Raw genomic sequence first — 18,210 nt, forward strand, 5'->3', positions numbered from 1 at the left:
ATCAAAAATAAACAGACTCGGCGACCCGCGTTCGATTCCTGGTCATGGCCAACGTCGATGACGAATATCTGACCTGGTCCTGGGCCTCCTCTAGATTGCCTCAGCCTTTCATGACTACATGTTGCTGTGTGTATATATCAACACTGGGGAGACAAAGGTGGCCAGGCGTGATGCTGGCCAACCACCCCCTCAAGTGTCATATCAGCCCTTGTCAGGGCTTGCAAACAGAATCATAGACTGGAGGTATCCGATGAGCTATGGAAATCTTTTTTACAGATGTCCAGGAACAGAACTTGCCCCAAAAGCTTGTTTAGGATTTCGGGAGGATCTTTGTTTTAAAATAGACATCGTAGGCAAACACTGAGCATTGTTTGTATTGACAGGAGACAAGTACAATTGTTGGGAACCAATGTTTGAGTTTTAATATGGCTTAATAAGGCACAATGACAATACAATGATTATTGTGTGAACTAAAGTTTGTATAAAAAGGTACAAAAAAACCTAAATTAACATCCACTCTGGAAATAAAAATCATGCAGAATATTAGACATTAAATGTACAATTTTAAATTGTATACAATTCAAATTCAACAAAATGGCAATTTGACTCCAACACAGAGGTATATTACTGTATTACATATAAACACTTTACAATTGCACCTTTGGCAACCACAAGGTTAAAATATAGACGTGAAAACTCCTGCAAGGGTACAATGCCAACTTTTTCAACATGCTCAATGACTACTGCAGCAAGGTGGTTTCATCACTCAACAAGCAGGAGATTGGGAGTTTAAATGTGCCAGATTCACTCGCCCCATCATCCCTCTGGGGTTGATAATTTCGTACCACTTTGTGGGAAGTCAAAAATTGTCGTCCTATGGAGAATGGGTCTCCACAAAATGTCATCTCCACTGCCGATTCGGGCCCCACCTAATGCTTGCTTGAGCAGAGTGACACTGACTCGACAGTTTTAAAAAGCAAGTGGGGTTGGGAACGAATGCCACATTTAGGTGCGGTCCGTGCAAATAGCCGACATTAAACGTCAACTCATTCCAGCATACGGGTGACGTGGCTCATTGCACCACCCTGCTGACATTTGAAAAGTTGATAATACTAAAGGCGGTATTTCTCAATAAGTGTTATTAAAATCCTAGTCATTCAATAGATATACAGTATTTGTTTATGCTAACATGGTTGTCGATGGTTTCATGAGCAGAGGTTGGCAGTGCTCACTCTGCACCTATCCATTTGGAATTGCCCAACCCACGAAGATGCCTACGAATGTTATTTATTGAAGGTACAGAAAGCAGAATTGATGGTGAGCTTGGGGAGTTGTAGGATTATCAACCTCTGGCAATTCCACATACACTACAGTGTAATTTGCTATGGCAAACATCTCTTTTAAAAAAATTCACTCCAGTCAACACAACATACAAAATGTGTTTTTTGTCTCCTACACAATCAAGTTAACATTTTTCGATTAAATGTTCTGCAAACAAGTAAACTACATAACATGAACTTGTAACGCTACGCGGTTTTTGCTAAATCTCAGAGAACAGCTCAGAGGTGCAAGGAATCACGGAAAAGTGGGAAAGGTGGCCGTGTGGTGAGCCGCCCCCAAATTCTTCCCCGACCTGTGCGGTCCTCTATTTAAGGCGGTATTATCAGCCAATTAATGAGTGTTACACGTGAGAGGAATCTGGAATGCCTGGAACAAAAACTCACGCCTGCGAGAGAGAAAATCTATCCCATACAAAAATGACAAGAGGGCCTACAATTCCTGCACTGCCTTCTGGCAAGCTAAGGTTATGGCACCTGGATGTGCACGAGGAGTTTCACAGCTTTTTGTGTGATCCACCAACCCTCATTCAAAGTGCCAGGTTACAGGCACGCATACCCACCAGCGCCTAGCAAGCGTATGAAGTCATGGGCACAGCTCTAGCAGTAACAGTCTTCCGCACTGCGACGTACATCTTGGGAATTAGCTGGGCAGTGGATTCCTGCTCCCCGAACACAACCCTTGCACCACGGAAGGCTCCTGTGTCCTGGGCCTCGCCTGCAGGAAAGCAGTTTGATGAACCACAGCTTCAATCGCAACCTCAAAGCCAAAGGGGATTCCAGCCACGTTAGGACTTGAGTCCTCAACGTGGACACAAGGACTGTATTGAAAACACTGGGCTGCAGTCCAAACATACATTTATAGCTATGCTTGTTTACCTAGAAAAGCCTGACCGAGTCTATAGACTCTTTTTCAGGAGGGTTCTGCCAAGTTTTTGCAAGTAGAGGAACAGTTTATCAACAGCTAGGCTAAATATAATTACGACGAGGGGTCACCTATCTCCTACATGTATGGTGCATGATAAATCACGCATCAGTGTACTAATTCACATTTTTTATAGAGTATGCATGTAACTTCAACTGACAACCAACCATATTGTTATTTTTAAAAAGGTAGTGCTTGTATAAATTTACATTTCAGAATGTTCAAAGTTTCTGCCGTTTATCTAAAAATGCTGCAACCTTTTTACAAATATGTTAAGAATCAAAAATGTATTACAACCATCCCAAATTGATTGAGCCACCTAAAGCAGTGAATGATGAGTGCTGTTTCACACTTGCAATTGGCAAGCTTAATTTTTTGCAAGTACTGCAATGTGGTTATATTATAGAAAGAACCTCTCAGGATGTTTACAGTGCAACATCAGAGCTGTTAAAACATAAGAACACCAAGATACGTTTGATCTCGGCTCAGGTTTGTTTCCTCGAAGGAATTCCTTGAGACCACGGCCATAGCCCTCCGACTGGTTGTCATAGGGAGAAGCCGGTACATGAACGAAATTTACTTTAAGTGCTGGAAAACCTTAACATAAATGTAATGAAGATGAACGTTCATATTTAATGCCCATGCATTCTTCAGTCCTACCTGCCCAAACTGTATTGCAATGAGCATACATCTTCACAGCTGGATGCTTCCAGCCGAGACAATTCTGTCTTAACGGCTTTACTTGCACACCCGATGCCTGGCTTTGACAACCAGCTCAGGTGGGCTGGAGCAGGGTGTGGTATAATTCCTATAAGTGGGATCGTCAAGTGCAGCCTTTGTACCCAGTTGCTACTGCCAAGCTATGTTTCCACTGTCACTGGCGATCAGATTTTTGTTGTCCCAGGAATGGCCTAGCTCTCGGGTTAATAGCATGATCTGGGTCCATGTCAGAATGACAATATTTATTTATACTGGAGGAATCTAATGAGCTATAAAGCTCTTTTTCGCAGATGTCCAGTAGTACCCGTGCTCCACGACGCTCTGTGGTCTCGGCCCATTCCTCATCGGCCCCCCTCGCTTCTTCATCACCCTCCGTTGACAGGGAATAAGGGGTTGGGAAGAAATCTAACGAAATTTTTTATATATAATTAACACAGGCCCGTGTTTATTAACATTATTGAGTAAATAAATGTATTACTTTACTGATGATTCAGTTAATTTTTGGGGAAGGCCATGTAATGATCTGGCAAAATGTGTCGTCAAGATCGTTCACCACCCAATGCAGCCAAATTAAATTGCGAGAATCATTCTTAAAATTACCAATGAGCTAAAACAACAATTTGCACGTTAACGCTTGTACACGTGACATTTTCTTTGGCCGTTTCAGGTCATGCAGGATCTTAACATAAATATTGCCGGAAAAATACGTGGCTAACCCAAAAATCAACTATGAATCATATTGGCTGTAAAAAACCTACATATTAAGTTTACTTTAGTGATGTCCTTGAAGCTGAACTAACCGAGGGGAGTCATCGAGTGTGCGTCCCATTCCCGCATTGCTCCCACTGTGGCAGTAGTTACTCTGGGCTCGGCACGGGTGAAGAGTGAAGCGCGTGGAGCGCGTGAAGCACACGGGGACCTGGGTGGGCCTAGCAGCACCGCTCTGGGAGTGTGGGTATGTGGGGTGAGCCCACTTTGACGAGTGAGATGCAGCACTTCACAGTGATCCCCAGTTTCAGGGCCGACTTCATAGTGACAGTTCACAGGTCACTGCGGCATGGAGATTGTGGGTGGTGGAACATCGCCACCTCCTCCAGTCACTGAACCGTGTTTAAAGTAACACGAGACCTGATCAAAATACAATATTGTAAGAGGATTTTGTATTTTAGAAACAGTAGGGGAAACACTATTACATTCAATTTTGTAGAAAAATAAACATTTTAGATCATCAAATATAGATTTTGCCTGACCACTGGCCCTGCTCAGCAAAGGTGCAGTGGGGGTGGCTCACTGGGTCACAAGGTGACCAGGAGGGAGTGTGGACAGAGAGGGCCAATGTGGATGAGTGGACGGGGAGGCACAAAGGCCCCACAGTTCATAGCAACATGGGTTGGCCCTGCCTGTACACTATTTGGTCTCCTGTTTGGAACAGCTTTATGCCGCTTTAATGAGAAGCGGGATTGTCACAATCACGCTCAAGTGGCATCACTGCTTTGTGGCTGCACCACTGCACTGACATCACTGGAGTACTTTTTGAAATACATTTGTTTTGTAATTGACAACAGTTTACACCGTTGTCAAGTCTCAGCAATAAAATGCAAACCACTCTCAAGACGCTGTACAAATTAGTGGGGCATGTATCATGGGGAACGAGGAAGTGGATATATATAGTATACATTTTTGCCTAGAATAGAGATTCAGTTCTGGGCAGACAAGAAAGACAGCAATATGGAGGACTGGCTACGTACAGTGCGAAAGAAGTTCAACATACAGACCACAGGGGCAGCAGAGGAGAAGGAGCGACTTGACAATGTGCGAGGGTTGACTGAGGGCTTCAATAAAACTTCGTAGTTGCTGGATTGGAGAGCACGAGAAGGGAAGAGAGAGATGACATGACAGACAGGTGGGGGCGAGTCTTCGAAGGATTTCTACAAGGGTTGTGGTGATCTTGAAGTTGCTCTGGGACTGCACTGGGAACCAATGGAGGGAGTGAAGTATTGGGTTGATGTGGTGTTGCGTGTATCTGCAAGGCAGCTGTTTGTGTCTTAGGTTGCGTATGCCATTTAATGGCAGCTTGCTGGTTCAGGGTCAGTAGGCCAGCACTTTCCAGCCTGGGGTGCTGAAGCAGCAGGCCAGGTGCAGGGAGAGCGCCGGCTGTCCGAGCGGCCAGTCAACCAGCACCTCCCGGCGGCCACAGCCGATGGCGACGCGCAGCTTGCAGGGCGCGACGCGCTCGCTGTCGAACGTTACGGCTGATCCGGTCGTCAGCGGCGGAAGCTGGTTAATCATCTCCCTGCCGTTGACAAACACCGCTCCTGTGGCCGGCACAGGACGTTATCAGTGGACTTATCAGTGGACGCAGTGACATGGCAAATACAATTTGGAATTACACATCGTTGACACGAGACTACATCTGAAGACACGGTATAATAAAGCAAGGCAAGTGAAGCTTGGGAGCTGGAGTCAGAATTCTACATTTCCATGGTGACGCCAACCCTCTCTATAAGGAAGACCATTGTTGACATGACGAAATGGTACTGACTTGATCTACCCTTGCAGGCTAAGTCGACCCCTGACAACACTGTGTAACATTTTTTTTGTTCCTGGGTATTAAGTGTTATTTCCTAATTACTTATGCCTCAAAAGTACAGAAAATGGCTATTATTCCCCACAAACTTTGCTTTTGTGACCAGGACAGTGATATTTAGAAATTTACCTATTTTCCAGAACATTACAGATAGATTCAGTGCTGAGTACACTTGGAGTAACTTCTAGAACATTCTAGAACTTTCCAGTAATAGTTGTATAAATACCAGTTCAGTTTAGCTGCCTAAGTGAATACATGTCTGCATTTTTCTGAGATGGCATCAAGAGGCTGCAAGTTTCCGGCAGACATATTTTGCTATGTATGCGGCCAATTTATCAAGACATGAGGGAAAAAAGTACTTTGTGGAAGCATCTGCTAAGATGTGTGAGGCCTACAAAGGCATATTTCAGTATGCCTGTCAGGGATCAAGACAAACCCTGGGCACCTCATTTCACGACGGCTTGTGCATCAGATCTTATTTATTCACGATGTACTTACAAAAAAATCAGCAGACTACCTGCTGGATCTCCTCACTGTTTCGAAGAACAAATGTGACCTAAGGTCTTCGCTCATTTACCAGCTTCACATTCCTTATTGCCGTACAAATACTGGAGGAAGGGCCTTTTCTATTGATGCCCCCAGGGTTTGGAATGCTATCACCAATAAACTGCAACTTGGACCACTACCTGTGAGATCTTCACTCAAAACTGCTCTAGAGGAGTTGTACACACCTAGTTGCCACTGATATTCAGAATGGCCTGAAATCAAATGTATAATTCCCGATGATCGCTGCAAAGTATGATCTTGAGTTTTGATTGTGGGGTGCTGATCTTTAAAGGTGTATTGAGAAATTGATTCTGCTACTGATACTCCTGCTGTTATGGAGTGACTCATGCAGCCAGCTATGGCTGCGGGGTTTGGTCGTACATGTTATGTATATCGTTTGTTGTTGGATTTGAATCACAGTTCCTATGATCACTGTTACATTGTTTTTGTGGCTTTATTTTGAGGATGGTTTGGTCTGGCCATGTTTGTTTGTTGTAGTACAGAGTTGGCCTGATAACTTTAATCTACATTGTCTTATGGTTATCGTTTGACTTGCAGCCCACTGGGATTTTTTCACACAGCGTTGAAATGCGGTGTTTTTCCTGGAAGGATTTTTTTGTTGCGTGTAGTCACTTTAAGATGTTTCTTGTTCATGTTTTTGTTTGTTGCGGTTGCACCCGAGTCAAGAGCCGCATGGCTCACAGGGTTATACCTAATAAATTAAAACTGAAAAAACTGAAGCCTGCGAGCAATGCAAAAAAACTCTGGAAGGTAAGATGGACAATTGTTGCTCGGAATTTTATGTTGTAGTGCCGTAGATGGGCCGCACTTTCCGACTGTGGTAGACGGGGTCCAAGAGGGGAGGGGGCTGCTGGGGGCTCAGGACCCCAGACAGCTAAGCCCCTCGACGCTCCCAACGGGGGGGGGGGCTGCGGGGGTTCTGGGATCCCACGCAACCCCACCCCTCGATGGGCAAGGGGCATAAAAGGGCACCTCCCCAGCCGATCGGGGTCAGTCGCCGACCGAAGAACCAAGACCAGCCAGCTTAGGACCCCCTCGCCCCGCTGTCCTTGTAAGGGCCGGGACCCTGTGTGGGCCAGTGGTGAGATTCTGACACTCCTGGCCCGATGCCCTTGTAAGGGCAAGGTCCGAGGAAGTCAGAGGTCTAGACCCGCACCTTGGCTGGGTCGGGTCAGGTAGCCTCCCCTAGAGTAATGATAGCCGGAGGACCCAAGAGCGTAGCCAGTGTCAGGCACGCTAGAAGTAGGCTGTGTCCCTAGGCTGAAACAGGACTGTTGGCGTGGTTTGTTGTAATAAAGAGTCGCCTCTACAAGTGTCTCCGGAACCCATTATAATGTTATAAAATGTATTACAAATTTTTTAATTCTAAAAGTTTTTAATTTAAAAATGTTTTACAATTTTTAATGTTATTGAAAAAATATATCATGTATGAAAGATATTGCAAGAATCTCTGACACATTAGTCATGGGTAAAATAAATGTATTTTTGTAGGATGGTACAGAGGGGAAAAGATAGCCATAAAGTTCGCTATCCCAAGAATTTGGTGGGAACCCACTGACCACTCAAGCAACCGCTACTTCTGCATGGTGGACCCTCACAAACGTCGGACTGGCAATAATGCACCTACTATCACGTGTCCGGACCTTCCTTCATCCATTGCCCCAGTGCCACACTGCCATGAGCTCCCCGTACCCACTCCTCCGGAGAGCAGCCGTCTTTAGAAGAGAGCAGCATGTCAGAGAGCGAGGAAAACGTACATCCAGATGACAATTTCAGAGGTGGAGCTGAGGAGAGAAACCCATACTACCCCAACCAAAAAGAGCTCAACGACTTGATCAGAGATCTTGGTCTCACCATGTCCAATGGCGAGCTTTTGACATCTAGGCTCAAGCAGTGGAACTTGTTGGATGAAAGTGTGCAAGTCGCAGATCAGAGGAAGCGTCAGCAACCTTTTTGCAGCTTCTTCACCTGTCAAGATGGGCTCTGCTTCTACCACAATGTGACCAGTCTGTTCGAGGCAATCGGAATCGCCTGTAACCAGAATGAGTGGCGCCTCTTCATTGACAGCTTATCCAGGAGCCTCAAAGCCGTGCTGCTCCATAATGGTAACAAGTACCCGTCTCTACCCCTGGCTCACTCGGTGCACCTCAAAGAGGATTACAACAGCATCAAGACCTTGCTGGATGCCTTAAAGTATGATGAGTATGGCTGGGAGGTCATCGGAGACTTCTAAATGGTGGCATTCCTGATGGGTCTCCAAGGCGGTTTTACCAGTTTCCCTGCTATCTTTGCCTTTGGGACAGCAGGGACACCAAGGCGCACTACCACAGGCAGGACTGGCCACAGCGAACCAAGTTCTCTGTGGGGAGGAACAACGTCAAGTGGGAGCCACTGGTGGACCCCCGGCAGGTGCTGATGCCACCATTGCAGATCAAATTGGGCCTTATGAAACAATTTGTCAAGACTGTAGATAAGGAGTCAGCAGCCTTCAAGTACCTTCAAGACTTCTTCCCTAAGCTGTCTGAGGCAAAAATCAAAGCCGGTGTCTTCATCGGACCACAGATAAAGAAGATCCTGGAGTGAATTAATTCCCAAAGAAGCTTACTAGTAAGGAGAAAGCGGCTTGGAACAGCTTTGTCGCACCATTGGAACCTCCTTTGCCAGTAGCAAAATGATAATAGTTTGTTTACCCTCTGGCAACAAAACTGACACCTTTTTTACAAGGAGTCATGTTTGCATTGACCACAATACCTGTCCTCAAGGACAGTGCATACATTATCAGAGTTGTGTTTTTGTTTGCATTCTGACTGCAGGTATTGTGGTCAATGCAAACATGACTCCTTGTAAAAAAAGGTGTCAGTTTTGTTGCCAGATAAAAGGGTACATAAACAATTATCAGCTTTGTCGCAGTGGTTCGTGGCTTCCTGGGCAATCACAAGGTCGAAAACTATGTGGAGCTGGTTGAGACTGGTGAAGAACTGCGGCATAATGGGCTGTAGGATGTCCCTCAAAGTCCATATCCTTGATGCTCATCTTGATAAATTCAAGGAGAACATGAGAGCGTACTCGGAGAAGCAAGGCAAGCGCTTCCACCAGGATATACTGGATTTTGAACGCCGCTACCAAGGACAGTATAACGAGAACATGATGGGAGACTACATTTGGGGGCTGATTCGTGAAAGTGGTTTACAGTATAATCGTAAATCTTGATAAACTACTCACTTGTAAATCTTATGTAGTCATTTTTGTATTACTTTAGTATAATTACATGTTAATTGTAATTCATATGTTGTTTTTTTCTGACTTTATGTGAACAAAAATAAACAAATTCGCCCGTTTCTCATTGAAAATAGGTAAATTTCTAAATATCACTGTCCTGGTCACAAAAGCAAAGTTTGTGGGGAATAATAGCCATTTTCTATACTTTTTAGGCGTAAGCAATTACGAAATAACACATTACCCAGGTACAAAAATTGTGTTACAGTGTGGAATCTGCTTCACCCAGCCAGACTTATCCTCGTCGATAGGATGTCGCCCTCTAGGGGAAGGCTGTCGGCGTCGCACAAACCGTTGGTGGCGATGCAGATAGCCCCGTCCCTCTGCAGGGAGTCCAGATCGCTGGGGGAGCCGACGCTCAGCCCCACACCGTCGCGCTGGTCTGTGGCTCCCACCGCCTCAATTCTAAACAGCAGTAGCAGCACCCATTGAAGTAACCATATCACCACAGCACTTGTGCCAGGCTAGGTGCACTCGAGTATTTTGAAGTTAGAAGATTGTTTAGCAATTAGAGGATGACATGGCCATGATGAAAAAAGAAAAATAGGCTTTACCCATTCTTAATACTGGCAAAAGGTCCCATAGATATAAATGTTCAGCCCGAGCTATTAATACACTGATACTTCCATTGCCTTTTGGCGTTCTCTGGTCCAACGCTGGTGAGACAATGCCATAAAGAAGGCTGTCTCTGGTAGAGGCCAATCAGTTTCAAGGACAATGCTGATATTATCAGAGCATGTGTGTTTGCATGTTTTGACACATTGTATGTGTGATTAATGCAGACTTGACGCCTTGCACTAGGTATCTATTTGGTGTTTGAACATCTCAACACCTATTTTATTGCCAGAAAGAGTAAAAGTATTTTCTTATTTTTTCATCATTTTGATACTGGCAAAAAAATGTCCCATAGAGGCTATATTTGTATTTGCAGTGCGCATGTGCGGCGCTCACCGGAACGTGGCCGTCTCCCCGCAGGTGAGGCTGGCCTCCCTCGTGTAGAGCACGGGGCTCGCGTCTGCAGCGCATGTCCTCAGCGCCATGTTGCGCCGGCTGCTCAGGCTGAAGCCATCGTTGCCTTGCGTCCACTCTGGTGACGAGAAAGGCAGTGGAGTCTTGAGGCTCGCTTTCGCCAACGTCGTGCCGTAGGGTGATTGGAGTGGCGCAGGTCTTCACCGCTCGCACGCATAACAAGCCCTGGTTTCAGCCTGGTGGACCGCAGATCCTAACGAAGCTCTGGGTCACCCATGCAATGCAGTTTCATGAAGGATTGTAATTTATAAAAATCAGATATCACTCGACCGTAGTTGATTCCCAGTCACAAGTAACATCAGTGGTGAGCGATGTCCGAAATTATCCTGTGCCCCCCACCCCCTATCACCAAGTTGTAGTGACCATTGTGGTAAAGTATGATAAAACAACAACCAGGTGCATGATTATTCTTCAGTGTTTGGGCCGCATCTTCCCGCAGTGCGGTGCCACTGCCGGCGTCCTGCGCTCCGTACCGTAAGGGTGGAGGTGAGTTCTGCCCATCAGTGGAACACTCCAGGGGCTCCACGCAACCTTGGGCCCATGGCGTGCGCACACGCGGAACGTCACGTGGACGCCGGCGTCCACGGGCGCCAGTGCGAACTCGCGCTCGGGCCCTGTGTACGCATCCGTGAAGGGCGGCGCAGGGCTGCCACTGCCCTCGTCGCCGTCCAGCGTGGCCCGACCGCGGCAGAACTGCAGGCGGTACTGCACTGACGCTGTGGCGTCCTCCAGCTGCGTGGAGAGGACAGGAGAGGCGGCGTCGTCAAAAGGTCGCCCATCCGTCCGCTGCTGGATGAAGGCCTTCCCACAAACTCTCGCCATCTCTCATGATACCGCGATGCAAGAAAGCGCCTCGCACTTGCGCAAGAGCCAACTTCATCGTTCCGTGGACGTAATTCCTGGCTCATTCCCATCACTTAGCTGCTGTTGTCGATAATTTCAACTGCCGGCCATCGTCCCCTCTGGTGACGTGCCCTGCCCAAGCCCACAGATATTTCTTCAGTCAAAATGTATGTCTGTATCCTGCATATATTCTCGAATCCACGTGTTCCCCTTTCTGTATCTCATTGTTATTCCAAGCCTGCATCTCTCCATGCTCTTTGCACACTTTTTAGTTTCTGTTTCATTTCCATCGTTAATATCCGTGTTTCGGATCCATGTCATAGCAGGCAGTGCTCATTAATGAAAAACGTTCCTTTATGCATTTTAACTATCAAGCTCAGTTTTCCTGAGAACTCCAATCTTCTCTTGTCATCATTTAGATTCTGGTCCACAATTCTAATATCTTTCACACACACAGACATGTCACTTTTATGAATCTGTAATTCACAGGCAAGTGGTTGGGTTCTAAAAGTCGAACCTATCAGGAACCCTGATAACACCCAGCTTATGAGGCACCGGCACAAGTCCCGCAATGGCTGAACAGGCAGAGGTGGGTACTTGCTTCCTCAATGGGTGTGAAGGGGGATTAGGGCTGCAGCAGACCGCGGTTTCAAATTGTCTCGGCTTACCTTGCCAATGGGGCCAGGTCCCTGCTCTGTCAAGATGTCTGGCGTGCAACGGCAACCCCGCATTAAAATAAATCACGCGTGGGCCCCTTCCAAAGAAGGTTTGAGCGGTGACGCAGTGCAGGAGACACTGGTTCCTGCGTTAAACGCTAACCACGCTCACCTCGCTCCAGCGCACAAGCACGGCGCCTGGGCGCGCACGCAGCTCCGAGATTTGCACGGGTGCGTGCGTCGCCAGCGAGCCGTGCTCCGCCACGCGACCAGACAGCATCCGCAATAGAGATGCATCCAGCTGCGCCGACAGGCACGGCACGTCCACGAGCAACGGCACCTCCGGTAAGCTGGCAACAAAAGATAAAGACAAAGATCCCCCGTGTAGTCTTAACAGGCTGTTCGGCAAGTGCTGTTCACGGCACATCACACAGTGGGGTGGGTGGCCAACACCACGCCCGGCCGCCTTTGTCTCCCTAGTGGTGATGTTTACACACCACACCAGGTACACATTTGAGGCAGAGTCGACCTAGAGTAGACCCAGGACCGGTTCAGATAATCGTCACTGGTGTTGACCATGAGCGGGAATTGAACTCAGATCGCCATGTTTGTAGCGCAGTGCGCTAAGTCCTACACTACCGCTCCCAACAAGAAGAACAACATTATCGAAAATTGCTCACTCCATATTCATGTGACAGCGCAGTCACGTGATTGTGGTGCACGAACCTACAACTCATTGATGTGCGTTACTAATGTGAATGGTTCTTCCACACGCAATAATCATGCAAAGTTCAGTGAAACGATGTTCAGTTTTGAATTGCATCCCACCTGTGCAGTTGCATTTGTAGAGATTTTTTGGAAAAGTCCAGAAGAGCTTGATTTCTGTTTTCTGGATCTGTCTGCAATGCCTTTTCTCCTGATGATGAAAAAACGAATTCATTTAAAATGTAGTTACTTGAACATCCATCACCACCACACCGGCAAAGTCGTGACTACAACCGCCTCCACATCAATAAAGCCATCACAAACACCACCACCAGCACTACGTGAGTGAAGCCATCGTGCGCATCGCCGACCTTCCCACAGCAGCTCCTCAGTGGTGGAGATGCTCCCCTGCAGCAGGCGTTGGCACTCGAGCAGTGGCTGCTGCCCGCGATGGCGCAGGGTGTCTACTTGGGAGAGTAGTGCGTCACGCCGCTCTCTAAGACGCGCCGTCAGCTCACGCTCCAGCTCGGAGAAGTGCACCATCAGCTTGGCACTCGTACGCCGCCCGCTCTCCTCCACCTGGCATCGCATGTGGTGTGACATGCGGTGTGACACGCGGGGTGATGAGAGAAGTGCACCTAAAGAAACGGGCTCACGCGATGTTGCTGCTGCTGCTGCTGATGATGCTCATGTTTCTGCTGTTTTAATAAATAGCAGGTGTGCTGCCCACAAACAGGAGATAGGCCACGGCTCCCATCAGGCCTTGCATGCATGTCAAGCGATCACCACATTGCACATGCAATGCTCTCAGCCTTGTCCGGACAATCATCTCACAAGCTAAATGTGTGGCCTTGTTGTTGTTTAGCCCAACAGCTGAAAGAAGAGTTGAAAAAACTGTCCGTCACAACAGTTGTGATGTATTTTTTCATAATTTTATAGAAAATGTTGCATTTACATGGTATCTGCTGCTGACGATGATGATAGAACTGCTGCTACAGCTGCTGAAGCTTATAACAGAGAGTAGGAAATGACAATGAAAAGATTTACTTATTTACCCAGAAAGCCAGACCGAGTTCGAAAACATTTTCAGGAGGGTCCTGCTGTGCTGAAATGAGCTTGGAAGGTACCTACGACTGGGGTGATCAGCGAGTGAACATGTGTGCGTATGATATGGCTTAAATTTCTGGGAACATAGCACCATCTGCTGCCAGAAAGTGAAAACTGTCTGTCTTTGAAGACAACATTGTTCTCGTAATGACTGCGAGAATAATTCTGCATTGGGCATAAAATATGTAGACATGCATATAAGGGAATAATTCCTAAGATTACGTATTATGTAGTAAACGATAGCATACGTATAAATGTGACGAGATAATATTAATTGTACTGTAGTATAAGTTAGATGGTTATTGTATATGTTTAACTATATATATTATAGGTTATTGCACTACTGAAAATCTATTTTTATAGGAATTAAAAACACATAAGCAGGAAACATATGGAAGAGTCCCCCAGATTAAAACACTGACAGAGGAAGTATAATGGGGAAAGAAGTGACCCATGGGCACGTGGTCACAGACGGATGGTGCGAGGGCGTCACGGACCATATAGCGTCGCACGAGGTCGTATGAGATGCCTGTGTGAAAAAGGCTGCTCGTGTCTATCCCGGGGTGAAGCCAGCACCGCAGCGTGCGAGCGGACTGTGGGGCGCCCCCGACTGACCGCTTATGGGGGGTGACAGCTCCAAAGTCAAAGGCTCGTTTGTGGACATTGAAAAAATAAACCTTTCGAGCAAGTAAACTACAGCCAGTGACAAGTTAATGCGTTAAGGCTGTCAGTGTAAATGTGGTTGTGTGGGTATATTAAATTGCCATTACTCTATTCGTTAGGAGTTGGACTAAATGGTTTTAATCGGTGTGATTGTTATTGGTTTTATCGTTTTTGCACTTTAACAAGTGAAACGTAGCTACTGCGTGGTGTCTGCTCTCACACGCGTGCACCTCACCTACCACAAGCTGCAACCTGGCACCTGCATTGGGATGTTTATCCAACACCAATACATTTCGTGCTTTTAAGCTATGACAGAAAACAGAACCCAGAGGAAACCCCATGCAGAACAGGGGAAGAACATACAAACTCCACGCAAAAAGGCACCCAAATCAGGAATCGTGAACCAAAGTCCTTCTTGCTGTGAGGCACAAGTGGTACGAATCTACTGCTATTCTTCTTTCGTATGGATTACATTTGTGTGGCAATCATGTATTGCTATCCAAGCTCGAAATCCAGTCAAAAGCTTTTATAAGATAGTAAATGTATTCCCCACAATCTTCCTGAGAATGCGTATCGCGGGCACGAGTTTACCAAGTGATCAATTGTTCGATTCGGTACTCTGCAGTAAAACAGTGGAATTTATTTCATCAGCCCTGATAATGCAACACCCCTGATAATGACGTTAGTGATGATGATGATGATGGTGGTGGTGTGCCCCTGCACCTGATTGATGGCTCTCTGCAGTTCGCTCATTCGGCACTGAAGCTCCTGCTGGTAGTGGCGTGCAGCCTCGATGCTCTCCTTAGTCTCACGGTGGAGCTCCATTCCAGGGCTCTGCTCCGCCACAGGATCGCGAGCTTTCCCGTGTGGGCTCCGAGGCCTGTGCCAAACACACACACACTCAGCAATTCGTTCCCTGCACAAGAGGTTTGGAGTTGTACTGTTTCAAGGAAGAAATTGGCAACCGTCCAAATGAACCGGGGTTTTCAGTGATCAAATATTACATTTTACAGGTCATTTATTCAGCATTGCATTTTCAAGCGGAGTCTTAATGTTTGATGAACAGAATGTGAGGAGAGAACACACAGACATTTCAAAACAAATATTATAAGCGCCTATACAGTACTTATCAAAATCACACTTCAGACTATACTCGCACCATAACAAAGGGAAATGTGAATATATTGTAACCGACACTACTGTCATGTGGCGACAGCGTATCACCTAGTTCGACTTATTTTGTAAAATGTATTTTGGTTCTTAATGTAATCTTAGTGTGGCGGTGTGCTAAGTGTATTTATTGTTGCATTGCCTGAGTGTGAGAGGCAGTGGCAGTTTTGGGAGGTCTTCATCTAGCAGTGGATTGACCATCTGCTCCAAATAAAAAAGGCAATTTTGCATGTATTCCAGAAACCACTGAAAACGCCTGTGCAACGAGTTACAAGAACTTGCTTAACTTTTTCATGCTGCAGCGAATCATAATGCTGCAACTTTAATAAGTGTCAAACCTATTAATTAGCCATTCCACTGTACTTGATGCGCAGTGACCTGCCCGAGGCTCACAGAGTACCGATCTCTGTCGCCGTCTTTGCTCCAGCAACCCCTGCGTTCCCTGTCTTCCAGAAGGAACGTGGGAGGGAGGTCACCCACCCATTCTCCTCTGTTTTGTGATTCTGACTGTGCAACAACCTTGCTGTGTAATGCTTGTACCTATGCCCCTCTCCTGTTTAAATGCAGTCTAATGGCCCATCACACTTTGCCTGCTGTCAGTGATGGAGTCTGTTGAACGCCCCTTGATATGTCAGTCTCGTTATTTTATTGTGCAATTCGTGGCGAGTTTAATGATGTGCACGCAGGGCACTCATCTCTTTATTCGTACTAAACACTTATCAACTTCATGAACTACGACCGCATGCAGCATGCGCGACACAACGCACTTGCGTTTACTGTGTGATGTAGAATTTCACCACTACTTACCATAGTACTTTGTTCAGTATCCCTGAACGTAAACCCGAGGCTAGAATATGTTACACAGTGGAGCAGTGCCTATGGGTGCGAGTACTGTAGCCCCTTCTCACGACAGGGTGGTCCAGATATCTTGTGCCCCAAATGAATTGACCCCTAACATATATTTTTTCTTTGCATACATCCATTTCTGTTTAGAATAAACCTTACTTTAAACATTTTAAGTTTTAGAGAATGAAATGCAAGGGTGGTGGTCACAAGACATCTGCACCACCCTGTACAGGCCTGGCTGTACAGCGACACGACCACGGTATTCATCACAGCACCCCACCACTGCACAGGCAACGGTAGGAGCTCATGAATACTACGTGAAGCGTTGTCATGCATGTGTAGTGGCATAGCGCTGGCTGCTGGCTTTAAAGGGGGTCCTGCGGCGTACGGCAGTCCTGACGTCAGCAGGCCGGGGTAGACGCGAGAGGGGGTCTCGGGGAAAGGTCACGGAAGGGGCCCACCAGGAACCCGCTGGGAGGTTCCAGAAAGGGGGCGTGGCCGGGGGCGGAGCGACGCCACGCTGACAGTATATAAGAGGGGCCCCCCAGTGGGGGCCTCGGGACTGTTGTGTGGAGTGGGATCCCCGTCATCGTCTCCGATAGTCAGGCAGCCTACCAACTGCCCTGGCTGGGTAGCGTCGCCGATGATAGACGGAATAAATATTAAAGTGTGTTAACCCCGATGGTGCTTGTTAATAAATAAGTGCCTCCAAGTCTTATCGTCTCCGAATTAGTCGCTACACATGGAAGAGTAGGAATACATTAAACTCGATCACACATTGATTCATAATTGATTTACGGTGCTAAGCCACATTTGTGCCGTGAATACCTTCCACTTACCCACGCATTTAGAGTTCGTGTTATTCTATAGACAACGTAATTGGTACTTAGTGACGTGTGTTTTGCCCCTTATAAGAATCGCGTGGAATTCATCCTATCTCAGAAGCTCATGAAGTTTGAGCCAGAAGAGTGCTTTGATGTGGAACGCGGTGCCCAACTAGTTGCTATCATAGGGTGCGAGGCTACGCCGTGGGCAGCGCTGAAAATACAAATCAATCGCATTGTACGCATGTTCTCGCGTCCACCAACCCGCACAGTGACCAACGTGGTGAAGTATGGTCAAACCACAATGCTCACGACCCGCACGGCGTGGGCGAGACACCCATCCGGCTTTTGACTAAAGGGCCGTGCCGTGGTGATGGTAAGCGGTGGTGGTCATGGTGAGTGATGGTGAATGGTGGTGGTCATGGTGAGTGGTGGTGGTGATGAGGAGGGTGCGTGCGACCCGCCGAGTCCGCCACTCAATCACTGCCAACAACTTTAACGTTACAACTCAGTCTTTAATGTTACAACCGAAGTCCACAGCGGTGCCCTTCAAAGTAAACATTAACAAGCACACGAACAATCACAGTTATGGACATACATCATTACCACATTATATCCATCTAAGTATGAAAATGTGAAATCAAAACTCTCACCAACGCTTGACAGCAAGCTCGGTCTATTGCATTGCCCAACGCGCGACCAGATTCCCCAGCGCGCACCGGTACGGCGGCGTCTCCTATTGGTCCCCGCGAGCGCGTGTCGCGGCTCTTGTCCAATCACGTCGCGTGTTTGGCGCATCCGCGTCCGAAATCTAAACGAGGCGTGTGACCTGTTTAGGTGGGGCGGGTCGAGCGCGAGCGAATCGGACCAATCACAACCGACAGAGCGAGCGATGACGTCATCCGGAAACTCCGATCACGCCGGGGTTGAAATGGATGACGTAACTGTAAACTTA

At 47.0% G+C, this 18,210-nt stretch overlaps 1 protein-coding gene across 1 annotated transcript; it reads right to left on the reverse strand.

The window, feature by feature from the left end:
• Positions 1-396: 396 nt before the first annotated feature.
• On the reverse strand, positions 397-18,032 carry CRLF3 (cytokine receptor like factor 3). Its single transcript, XM_032967356.2, has 9 exons — positions 17,909-18,032; positions 15,139-15,295; positions 13,017-13,224; positions 12,769-12,856; positions 12,113-12,290; positions 10,915-11,173; positions 10,364-10,499; positions 9,705-9,817; positions 397-5,297 (listed from the first exon to the last, which is right to left on the reverse strand). Exons 2-9 carry the CDS (start codon positions 15,238-15,240, stop codon positions 5,071-5,073), a joined length of 1,311 nt encoding a protein of 436 aa, XP_032823247.2. The 5' UTR covers positions 15,241-15,295; positions 17,909-18,032; the 3' UTR covers positions 397-5,070.
• Positions 18,033-18,210: the final 178 nt, after the last annotated feature.

This window comes from Petromyzon marinus, chromosome 37, assembly GCF_048934315.1.
Source record: "Petromyzon marinus isolate PM22_M1 ecotype Great Lakes invasive population chromosome 37, UKy_Petmar_22M1.pri1.0, whole genome shotgun sequence".
In the NCBI taxonomy this organism is placed as follows: domain Eukaryota; kingdom Metazoa; phylum Chordata; class Hyperoartia; order Petromyzontiformes; family Petromyzontidae; genus Petromyzon; species Petromyzon marinus.